The sequence below is a fragment of the Eriocheir sinensis genome, chromosome 29 (assembly GCF_024679095.1).
Source record: "Eriocheir sinensis breed Jianghai 21 chromosome 29, ASM2467909v1, whole genome shotgun sequence".
NCBI lineage: Eukaryota > Metazoa > Arthropoda > Malacostraca > Decapoda > Varunidae > Eriocheir > Eriocheir sinensis.
In genome coordinates, this window is record NC_066537.1 from 18,168,372 (window position 1) to 18,181,058 (window position 12,687).

The 12,687-nt window shown below is 41.3% G+C and overlaps 1 protein-coding gene across 1 annotated transcript; it reads right to left on the bottom strand.

The window, feature by feature from the left end:
- LOC127005255 (mannose-P-dolichol utilization defect 1 protein homolog) lies at positions 1 to 7,589 on the bottom strand. The gene is made up of 4 exons (XM_050874028.1): positions 7,421 to 7,589; positions 5,249 to 5,447; positions 3,954 to 4,158; positions 1 to 2,654 (listed from the first exon to the last, which is right to left on the bottom strand). The coding sequence occupies exons 1-4, from the start codon at positions 7,506 to 7,508 to the stop codon at positions 2,400 to 2,402; spliced, it is 747 nt and encodes a 248-aa protein (XP_050729985.1). The 5' UTR covers positions 7,509 to 7,589; the 3' UTR covers positions 1 to 2,399.
- Between the last annotated feature and the right edge of the window lie 5,098 nt (positions 7,590 to 12,687).

The window sequence follows — 12,687 nt, forward strand, 5'->3', positions numbered from 1 at the left end:
TGTCAACAAAAAACATATATTTGTTGTTCACTGTATAAAAAACTGATCAATTTTCAGAGACTGCTAGCTAGTGAATCAATCTAGGCTGTGACACATCTACCTGAGAGGTACAATGTATTTACATATTATAATTCAATTTCACAATTTTATACAATAGATAAATTACATAGCAATTGATCTGAACTGATACACTGTATCAGTAGTACACAACAGTACAGGTAATTTATTAATTATGCAAAACCTGCCTTACTACACAGGTGTGTCCAGCCATTCTGTAAGCCAACACTGGCTGCTGCTGACTGCTGTACTGAAGCATCCCTACATCTGGTGCTGCGGACAGTCTTCCTTATAATGCAGAGTTATGATGATGAGTGATGTGGTGACTGACAGTGTTTGACAGCTAACACCTCTCTCGACACATTACCCTGACTTTTGAGCTTTAAAATATGACACCCCACAGCGCTACATGGAACAAGCACCAAACATATTATGAGATGCTGTGTCTGAGCTAAAACAATTGTGTACAGGTCTGGGCATTTGTGGGTGAGCACGATGACAGTCCCTTCAGCACAGCATCACCCAACAAATACTCATTACCTCCGGGCTTGGGTCTCCCACACACACACACAGTACCAGCAAGTATTGTCTTTCACAGTTTTGTCTGCAGCGCACGCACGCACACCTCTCGCTACGCTCAAATAAGAAGTGCACGATAAAGACATGCTCTGGAATGCACTTGTCTATCAGTCTAAAGAGAGAATATAAAAGGAAACTAGCTAACTAACTAGGAACTGCTTAAAGAGTCTGGCAACAGTTGAGAAAAGCTATCATCTTGTGCACACATTCACACAAAATAACAATAAAACAAGAACAATGGCCCCGTAAATAACAAGATAACCCCTTACACATGAAGCATCCGAAGGTGAAGTCGCAAAAGACAGTAATTTCTTTTTAGTTTGCCCTAGAAAAGAATAAGATAGGAGTTGCAAGGGAAAAGCAACCCTCGGTACATCAAATACAAGGTCACTTTCCCCTCCAGCTTGTTTCTTGTTCTTCCTGGGATGTGAAGTGTGCCTTTCCCAGTGCAAACTAGAAAAAAATGGCTCTGTCCCTTACGCCCCTTCTCCTCCGGATGCCTCATATGTATTATACTGCTTAGACTGCCTCATGTCCCTCCCCTCCCCTTTGGACTAACTCTATTCCAGCAGCTCCCAACCTTTTTTGGTCACATTTCCCCATTTCCAGTCACTTTTTCACCTGTGGACCCTTATAATGAAATAGGTTAAGCCAGCAAAATTTGTCATGTGGGGCGCAAGTTTGACACCTGTGGTACCGTTAGCTAGTGTAGAGTAATTTAAGCAGTCAGTTTTAAGGTTTGTGTACAGCATAATGAATTTTATTCCAAGCTGCATGTCTCCTAATTCCAGTATAATAAATTTTAAAATAATTACAATCTCTATGGACCCCTTGAAATTTTTCCATAGACCCTTGGTTGGGAACGACTGCTCTATTCACTAATACTCAACCAGCTATCAACTCCTCCAATATAATCAGGCCAAACTATTTGAAATCTTCCAACCATTCCTTCATTCTTTCCTTCCTTCCTTCTATTGCTTTAACAAGAGAGAGAAAAAGATACTCTACACATTCAACTAATACCTCTCTCTCTAGTTACTAACCACCTGGACTTCTTCAGCTATTTTCTACTGTCTATTACGCCAAGCCTTGCACACTGACTGAACTAGCCCTAATAACCTACATCAGTCTCTCTCCTTGAGGCAGAATCACACTGAGTGAAATTTAACAAGAATGAGCTCAAGCATAAAGTTGGGTCACTGTGTCTTGACTGGTGAGCACCGTCAGAAATACTAAAGTCCCATTTATGGCACCTACACTCAGTCTATATGGATTTGTTTATTGTATTTACCCTGCTACTTCTTCTTGCTCTCCTTTATTAACCTTTCCTCTGGCACCTACCCTGTTGAACACAAACATCTACTCCATAAGTCCCATCTATGGTGCCTACACTCAGTCTACCTGGATTTATCTATTATGTTTATCCCACCACTCCCTTTTGCTCTTGCTCTCTGGCATTACAATTTTTCACTCCACATGTCAGTCAACAAAAGCCTTTCTTATGCTCTACTCTACTTTGGACTTCCCCCTATTTCCCTATTATGTCTTTTATGATATCCTAACGAGCGCAAATTTCTAGCATTACAATATTTTGCACTCCACGGATTAATCAACAATAATTTTCTACCTCTCTATTCCCCTCTTGAACTTCCCCTTCTCCCCCTCTTGTCTTATTATGATATCCTCATGAATGTGACTTTCTGGCATTACAATTTATTTTCACTCATCGGATAAATAGAAAAAAAAACTTCCGAACAACCTCTCTACTCCCTCTTGGACTTCCCGCCTTTCCCCTTCTTGGTCTTGGTGGCGGGCGCATTCCAATAGTACAGCACCTGCACCATCAACACCCCATTGGCGAAGGTGGCAACACTGTATGTCAAAATGATGATGGGGTCGCCTGTCTCCTGGATCGAGGTGAAGATGCGCGCCATGGACCCCAGGAAGAGCATCATCACCGTCACTGCTGAGAGCTGCCCGGTGCTGCTGTTTTTGAAGTTGGCGACGGCTTGTACCATCTGTGAGGGGGAGACGGGCATTTACTCGTCCATTCGGTTCACTAAAAAATAATTGATAGACAAAACTTAATGCAGTACCTAATAAACAGCGAAAATTCAAAGTTAATTATCAAAACTAAGCCAATATGTAAAGGCCATAAATAAAAGAGTACCAAAAACTAACAAAAAAATGAAGCTAAATAATGAAAATAAACCAACATGTATAAAATATCTAATGGAAACTTGAACGGAAGGGTAAAAACACATACTAAACATATACCACCATTAGGAAGAATACATTTGACCACACAAAACCAATGAAACTATCCTGAATCTCTAAAAACCATTGAAACTATCTTGAATCTCTAAACTTTCATAATATTACAAAGTTGATAACATAGATTAGAGGCCAAACAAGAACTGTACCAGAAAAATAATAAGGCAACTCTTGAATTTAATTAAGAGAACAGAAATAGATTAAGTCAAGAGATGCTGCTTGCTCAAGGCTTTAAGGATTGACAGACAGATAAGATGCATGCACTTGAGGCCAAACAAGAACTGAACCTGAAAAATATAACACAATTCTTGAATTTAATAGAGAACAGAAATAGATTAGGTCAAGAGGTCCTGCTTGCTCAAGACTGAAGAGATTGACAGACTGATAAGATACATACTGGAGGCCAAACCAGAACTGTGCCAAAAAAGAATAAAGCGACTTTATGAATTCAATAAAAAGAGAAAAAAAATACTAGGTCTAGAGGTCCTGCTTGCTCAAGGCTAAAGGTTGACGTACAGATAAGATTAACAGATAGCCCAGAGATAGTGACCTCCAGAAACAAAATAACCATGATAGAAGGTGAACTGTGACCCCAAAACAGACAAATCCTCCTCATCGTATATCCTAAAAATAATCATAACAGGTAATGGAATATGACTAAAAAATAAAGGCTTTCCATGACATACCAAGAATTCTGCCCATAAACGCACTGAAAATCTTATATAACTAGTTTCATGTGACATTAAACATTCTAATTAACATGGACACAAAAAACTATAAATAATCATAAGAGATCAAATATGGCTCAAAAGATTAAGACTTTCAATGACATAACCAGAATTATGTACAAAAATCCCACAGAAAACTATATACACAACTAGTTTCGTACATAGGACATCCCACTGCAAATTATATATATACAACTAGTTCATAGGATATCACACTGAAAATTATATACTCCTAGATTCATAAGACATAGAGCATAGTCAACACAGTCATCAGTCTAACTCTCTCTCTCTGTCCCTCTCTCTCAACTCTCTCACCTTTCCAGCAAAGACAATAGGGATGTTCGAGGCCTGCAGCACCCACAGGAATTTGATGGGGACAAGGCCGGAGCTGAGGGTGAGCGCCACGGTCATTATGGTCAGGAAGAAGAGTGCTGCCTTTTGTGGCGCGCCTCCATACAGGAACACCAGAGCCCCAATGATGGCCGTCTGCAGCAGGAGGAACACCCCATCACCATACGCACTGTGGAGGGGGATATGAGGTTAGTAGGGTGATCATATGTGAGGTTAAAAGGTTGAATATTTGAGGTTAGTGTGTTGAACTGTCACTTGAACATATAGGATTCGTATCTAAGGTTCGTAAGTTGGATATATGAGGTTATTAGGTTGATCATATGAGGTTAGTGAGGTGAATATATCTAAAGTTAGTAAGTTGAATATTATGTTTTACAGCAAGGGAAGCAGCTCAAGGGAAAAAAAACACAGAAAACAGCCGTGAAAATAAGTTACTGCTTCATCTATATAAATTATCAATAGTGTATGCCTGTCTTATTCATTTTTATTACTTTGCGCTTGTACAGAATTGCCATAAGCTTGTAAAGTTCTATGTTTTATCCCATTTTCTCATTCAGTGTGTGTGTGTGTGTGTGTGTGTGTTTGACCCCTTTACTTAGGTGTCTCAAGAGGCCGAGTGTCACCAATAAGGACATGCCAAGGAATATTTTATCAAGGCTTTATCACCATGAGCTCGATTCTTTACCGTATCATGTCGTTGCACTACAGAGGGAGGGGGAAGGACCAGGGACAGGCTTTTTACGAGATAATACAGGACAAGTAAGAAATGGGGGAGAAACCAGAGGAGGAAGGACTTGATAGAGGTTGCAAAGATAATGAAGGACAAACAAGAAATGGGGGAGAAACCAAAGCAGGGAGAACATGATAAGAGGTTGAGGTAATTATGAAGGTCAAGTAAAAAAGTGAGGGGATACCAGAGGAGGAAGGACATAATAGAGGTGAATAAGATAATGCAAGAACAAGTAAGAAAGGGAGAGTATATAATTTTTTTTACTTTAAGATCAAGGGAAAAGAGGATACCATATTTCTCTCTCTCTCTCTCTCTCTCTCCCCATCTCCTCCCCTCATCCCCACACGTCTATGCCTCCCTATTTCTTCCTCTCACCCTGACACACACTCTTTACCACCCTATTCAGTCCCCATCACCCCCACATGCTCTTTCCCTCCCCATTTCTTTCCCCAATGTATATCACCCACACACACGCACACTCTCTCTCTCTCTCCCTCTCGCTCCATTTCCTCCCTTCACCCCCACACACCTGAAGGGATATCGGTTGACAACGTTGTAGGCCACATTGAAGGTGATGGCAGCGAGCTCGAGGGAGGTGCCGATTATACTTATGCCTTCCCCGCTCTTCGCCTTGACTATCTTGAGGATCTGGGGCACCTTGACGAGGATGCTGCCCCCCACGATGGCCAGCCCCAGGCCCTTACTCACCGCCGCACGCAGGCATGGAACTGTAAGAGGGGAAGAAGAGGGTCATATGATGTTTGCTTTTCTGTACGAGATGATTTATATAAATACCTGTCTATGTAATTATGGTTAGATAAAGTTATAAATGTATTCTGCCCTAACTGTTGGAGGGGAAGAAAGGCTCATCTGATGTTTGTTTCTTCTCTTTACAGGAAAGGAGCTCAAAGGCACAAAAAAGGTAAAGACAAAAAAAGTTTATGATAACAGTATTGTCCAGCATCTTGAGAACATTTGCTAACTCTTAGAACTCTACCTAGGTACAAAAAATGAGGCAAGAGAAAGTTCAGCAGCAACCAAAAACTAAACAAAAAAAAGTGAAGAATTCTGCTCCATCTTTAAGTCACTGGCATTCACATTGTGTTGATCTGCTTCAGGATAAAAGGCTCTCTAAAACTTTCTCTATTTACTGAAGGCAAACACTGAATATACTATACATTAATATTAAACAAACTGTAAGGAGAAAAAATAAACTAAAGCATCGGATAACATAAAATTATAATACAGTATAAGACCACAAAAAATCAACCAACACACATGACAGGAAAGCAAGATATGAGACAAAACTAAATTATGACAGGTGGAGAAAGTCCCTTGCCCAGGAATTGAGAGCACCCCATGCCCCTAGGAGCAGGACATCTCCCCCACACATACACTTGAACCCCCCAGCATCCCTCCCCCACAGGACCTAGAGAAAGGGAAAAGTATAGAACCCTTGAAACCAGGTCACTTGATTTCCAGGAGCAATATTAACCTGGTAGCAGCGACAGGGCAAATTTGTGGCCTTACCGTGTACCAGCGACGGGGCAAATTTTTCCCATGATATTAACCCCCCAAAAATAGATGATGCATAAACTGATCACAAATGCGTTGATATATATTATGAAATGGTTTGTGTGAGTGATGACTTTCTCATTTTTTTCGCTCAGAGGGGCCTTTAAGAAACATGATCCCCGCAGTTACCGGGTTAAGATTATACTATTGTTCGGCATCCAAGAATCTAAGAGCAATATTTTCTAGCATGTGATCAATACCTCCTAAACACTTTATGTCAACCTTTTAAAATTAACTAAAGCAAACAACCTCCAGCCAGATACACTCGATAATATTTTGCATTCCGCTAGTATATCATTACACAAACTTAACTTTTTTCCCTATGACGAGTGAAATACAACAACCTAACATCCTTTTCTTTCCCTTGCTGCTCCCATGCCATCCTCTTCCCCTGCTAAAATACTCCTGGCAGGGTAACTTACACCTTCACCCCAGCCTTCCCTAGCACAAGTAACCCTTGACACAGGACAGGTACATAAAAGCTAATTAACCTAACACCTTTTCTATGCCCTACTGCCCCACATGCCATCCTCTACCCCTGCTAAAATACTCCTAGCAGGGAAGTTGACACCTTTACCCCTGTCTCCCCTAGCACAAGTAACCCGTAGGACAGGTAAATGGAAGGTTAGGTTAGTTATAGAGTAAAATTATGTAACCTAATTCTTTATTTAACCAAACAGTCTTTCTTTACCCTGCCACCCCCCTGTCATTCTCTCCCCTGCCACAGTATAAGGGAATGACACCCAAGGATAGTCAGGTAAATGGAAAGTTAGGTTAGAGTCAGAGTAAACTTATATAACCTAACACTTTATTTAATCTAAGTCTTTATTTACCCTGCCACCCCCCTGTCATCCCCTCCCCTGCCACAGTATAAGGGAATGACACCCAAGGATAGTACATATTTGACAAGGCTTTCCTAGGAGTTCTGTGCATTTCCAGGGATAGTTTAATGACCCTGAATGTAGTTTGACCCTTTCTCTGTACCATGAACCCAAAATACCACTCATTAGAACCCAATTCTCCTCCTTTTTTGGCCTTTCGAAATAATTAATGTGGGAGTGAGTGTATGGTCCAGCCTCTCCACAGGTAACCCCCAATCCAGGACAGGTGCACGCCAGGTAATTACCGTCCAGGAAGTTGAATTTAACGAAGAACTCATCGTAGCAGGCCTCGGTGAGCACCAGGAGGCACAGCTGACGAAATACAGCGGCCATGGTAAGGGCAGTGGCCGCGGGCAGAGGATAAGGGTGACTGACTGACTGTGGACTCTTCTTCCTCTTCCTCTTCCTCTTGCCACCAGCAGGCTCTCCTCCTCCCTCAAGATGCCAGATTACCATATTTCGCCTTATTTTCCGTTTTCTGTGCTTTAATAATTACCGAAACCCATCAGTAATAAATAGTTTTGGTCTTAACTTTAATTGTATAACATTATTTTTGTGGATAAGTTAATTCTGAAGGGTAATATAAGCGATTTTCTGAGTACAACAATCTGGTTATGCTTGAGAACCCACTACCGGTAACTCTCCTATTATCACTCAAGGCGATGTCCTGGCTGTTCTTTTTCACTATCATCTCGTTTGTCTGTCTCGTCTGGGGCTGTCCATGTCTTGATACTGTAGGTGTGGCAAGGTTGGGTCTGACACGTGGTAAATGATTTGGATAAGCTATGTACGCGTGACGCGGCTGCATGGTGTGGTTTACCTGTCACACGTAAGCTGGACAGGTAATGCAGCCTCGGGTGTGTGCAAGCATAAGCAGCACCTGAGAGCCACACTGCTTAATAAGAAAGGAAGACCAGCAATACCATTATTAACAGGTCGGGATCTTTTGTGGGCTTCTCTCCAGATCGCCCCCCCAGGGGAGCGAACCAAAGGGCAAACCCCCCTCACGAGGCCGTTTTTTATTTCCATTTCCATGGTTAGTTAATGAAAAAATGAAACAAATACCGCCTTTTCAATAGTGAAGTTAGACTTACCATGCATACCTATAACGATAACCTTTCCAGGGAGCGAATTCCATCTATATTTGCAAGGGGGCGTGAAAGAAATGATTCATTTTCTAAAACATGCAGTGGTTCCAGCTAGGAGTCCATGAACCCCAAGGGGTCCATATTCTATTTATCTATATATTCCATATTCTAATTATTTTTTTTAAATTCATACTGGACATGCAGCTCGGAATAAAATTCATACTACTGTACACAATCATTAAAACTGAATGATTAAATGCTAGAATTGCTTTAAATTAGCTAACGGTACCAGGGGTGTCAGGTTCACGGCCACGTGACAAATTTATAATTGGCCCTTGGGATGGCCATGAGTGGCCCCGCGGCGTTTTAGGGGTCCACAGGTGAAAAAAGTGACTGGAAAACGGGGAACGGGGCGAAAAAGGTTGGGAACCACTGTTTTAAAAGTAAGTCCTTTAAAAGAAAAAAAATCCCCTACCTGTGCACGCTTGCTTCGCTCGCCACCCTTCCCCCCAAAAAAACTTTTGAAAAGACTCGTATAAGTTGCTGGGGGAGGCGGAGGGGGTCAGCACAAGGCCAGCCATGCGGTTTACCATGGGTGGGTGCTCGTGTATACTTGCCGAGCGTGACAGCTGCGCCGAAGAGCCTGCAGCCGCGAGGTGGAGGTAAGTAAATGAACACAGAACACCTGCTGGACGACCGGCGTGGACTGCAGCCATGAGAGGAGAAAGGCGAGAGGGTGTTAACAAGTGCAAATACTACAGAATACGGCCATTACTGCAAGCTGTATTTGGGTTAGCTACTCTTTCTTTTTTCTTCCAGCTTGATTTATTTTTTCTTTTTAAGATTGAGGTGTAGGTAATGGTATAGTACTCGCGGTAATGGGTTTCTGGAACGTATGAAAAAGTACAAATACGAAAGAATACTACGTTCATTTTTTTGAAGGTATATTTGGGTAACTTTTTTTCATCCTGTGTGGATTTAGAGATTAACAAGTAGCTAATGATTTATAAGAGTAGTGGAGGGTGTGAAAAATTACAAATACGAAAGAATACGTACATTCTTTCAAGACATATTTAGGTTACTCTTTTTTTTTTCTTCTTCTCCTTCCTGCGTGTTTTTAGAGATTGGCTACTGCAAGGTGTATTTAGGTTAGTCTTTCTGTTTTTCTTCCTGAGTGATTTTAGAGACTGACATGTATATGTACTGTAATGACTTAGTTAAATTAAAAAGTGCAAATACTACAGAATACGACCATTAGGCTACTGCAAAGTGTATTTAGGTTACTCCTTTTTTTTTCCTGGGTGATTTTTGTATTGACGTGTACATAATGAGCTGGGTCACTCTGCAAACACGGGACTTTTTCTTTTCACCTTTCAAACAGTGGCACGTGCTTGAGGAGGAGACATCTGCAGAGCAAGATCCGGTTCTGAGATTGTGGGTTTTTATTTGCGAATGAATTTGATTGATGGCACGATTTTCATACATTATAAATAACCTAAAATTTTATACTACTACTACTACTACTACTACTACTACTACTACTACTACTACTACTGATACCAACAACGGAAATAGTAAAAAGAAAGAGAAGAATATAAGAACAGTGAGAACTAGAACAAGAACAAGGAAAAGAACAAGAACAAGAATAAGAACAAGACTACTAATATTACTGCTGACAACAAAAATAGTAAGAAGAGACGAAGAACAAGAAGAAAAGAAGACCAGAAAAGTGAAACAAGGAGAACAAGAACAAGAAGAAATAGAGGAAAAAGCGAAACAAGGAGAAAAAGAACAGGAAGAAAAAGAAGACCTCAAAAGTTAAACCAGACGAACAGGAAAAAGAACAAGGAGTAGAGTTAAGATAATAATGAAGAAAAGGAAAAAGAAGAAAGAAAAAAATTATAAAAGGTAGCCAGTATCCAGTTTGCCCGCAATTTCTAACGAACCCACATGCATGACACTACTGTTAGAGGAGCCGTGAAAATGCTTGTAATCAGCACACCAACACCAGACAGTTAAACATTGAACACACACACACACAAAGAAAGAGAGAGAGAGAAAGAGAGAGAGAGAGAGAGAGAGAGAGAGAGAGAGAGAGAGAGAGAGAGAGAGAGAGAGAGAGAGAGAGAGAGAGAGAGAGAGACATTGGACACACACACACACACACACACACACACACACACACACACAGAGAGAGAGAGAGAGAGAGAGAGAGAGAGAGAGAGAGAGAGAGAGAGAGAGAGAGAACGCCACACAAGTACTGATGTTTATTTGTTAGTTCGTTCGTTTGTTGACTCACATTAGCAGGAACTCGCTTATTTTTTTCTTTCGTTTTATGGCTCCGTGTTTTTTTTGGGGGGGATCCTTTTCTTTTTTTTTTCTTCCTTTATTTATAGTTGTTCTTTTATCTCGTTTTTTACTTTTTTTGTTTCCTTTTTATATGTTTGCTTGTTTTTTCTCCCATTTATTTCCTTTTCTTTAATTCTTTCTCTCAACTGGATTTTGCTTCCATTCTTTTATTTTATTTTATTTTGTAATTATTGTTTTCATTTCCTCGGTGGATTCTTTTTCTCTCTTATTTGGTTTTGTTTCTTTGCTTTTCTGCTTTCTTCTTCTAATTCTTCTTTTATCACTATCTTCATCTCCCTTTATGTAGGTTATAAGAAACAAACAACAGAAACAAGATAAATAATTGTGAATATAGAAAGTAGCTACACACACACACACACACACACACGTTATGCTTGTATGCTGTAGATGTGCCGGGTTACCACACACACACACACACACACACACACACACACGTTATGCTTGTATGCTGTAGATGTGCCGGGTTACCACACACACACACACACACACACACACGTTATGCTTGTATGCTGTAGATGTGCCGGGTTACCACACACACACACACACACACACACACACGTTATGCTTGTATGCTGTAGATGTGCCGGGTTAACACACACACACACACACACACACACGCAAGGGGGAGTCCCATCTGTGCATAATTGCCGTAGACTCCGTAATTACAACGTACCATTAATCTTTTCCGCTACGAGCAAGACCACAATAACAATAACGAAGCCACCAAGTATCTCCCGGACGCCCCTTTAAAAATAACTCCCCCTCCTCCTACTGACGGCATCCTCCTCCTCCTCCTCCTCGTCCTCGTCCTCAAGTTAGTGTTGCTCCGTTACTGTCACTGTTACTTCATTCTTGTTAGTCCTTCTTTTCTTCTTCCTCCTCATCATCATCCTCATCATCGTATCATCATATTAACTTGTAGGTATCTTCCCCTCACTACCCCCCCCCCCCTCTCTCTCTCTCTCTCTCTCTCTCTCTCTCTCTCTCTCTCTCTCTCTCTCTCACCCCCCCCCCCTCTCTCTGCTTGGGCTGGTAACTAATGTAATATTACGGGTCCGGGTCTAGAGATCAAGGCGGTGAGCAGGGGAAGAGCGGGAGGAGGGAGGGGAGGGACGGGAAAGTGAGGCAGACTATTTCTTTTTTTCTCTCTTTAGTTGGCTGGGCACATGAAGAGTCAACACGGAGAAAACTGGCATTTGCACAGCGGAGAAAACACAAATATATAGCTCGCTCGCCGCCGTCAGTCCGTTGGGGCCGCTGCTGAGGGAGAAAGAGAGAGAGGGAGGGTGGGAGAGGGAATGGGAAAGAGAGAGACAGAGAGAGGGAGTAGAAGAGGGAGAAAGGGGGAGGAGGGGAGAAAGAAGACGGAGAGGGGGGATGGGAGAGACAGAGAGGGGGGATGGGAGAAAGAGAGGTGGGGGAGATAGAGTGAGGTGGGAATAGGAGGGAAAGAGAGGTGGGGAGAAGGGGGGTTGAAAGACAGACAGACAGATAGACAGGCGGAGAGACAGACAAACAGAGGCAGACAGATAGACAGATAAACACACTCAGACAGACAGACAGAAAAGGCCAGATTTGAACAGAAATACAAAAGAAAATCTGACACCCATAAAAAATCATACACATTAACAAAAATACAAAAAATACACACTCATAAAAAATCATCTAAATTAAACAAAAAATATATGAATACAAAACATACACAGAAAATACTTGACTTACAATAAAAAAAAGAGGGAAAACGTCACAAATTCAGGAATACGAAAAGAAAGGAGTAAGTTATCATGTATTTCCAAGGTCAAGAGTTAATATTTATGGGAGTCACCGCGAGCTCAAGAACTAATGCGACGGAGATGAGCACCGAGGCAACGCGCACCTCTAACGTTTGCCCCGAACTTTACCTCACGTCTATATAACCAAACGTCTATATATAACTATTACGTCTATATAACATACGTCGTCTAGGTCATCGTACTTTGCAAAATATTAAATAAACGTTAGCGCCAGTCTTTATATAACTAAACGTCTATATATAACTATTACGTCTATATAAC

Coding starts and splice junctions, on each gene's coding strand:
- LOC127005255 (XM_050874028.1), bottom strand. CDS start 7,508: ATGGCCGCTGTATTTCGTCAGCTGTGCCTCCTGGTGCTCACCGAGGCC. Junction 4,159..5,248: donor GTCAACCGATATCCCTTCAG/GTGTGTGGGGGT, acceptor CCCCCTCCACAG/TGCGTATGGTGATGGGGTGT. Junction 2,655..3,953: donor CTATTGTCTTTGCTGGAAAG/GTGAGAGAGTTG, acceptor TCCCCCTCACAG/ATGGTACAAGCCGTCGCCAA.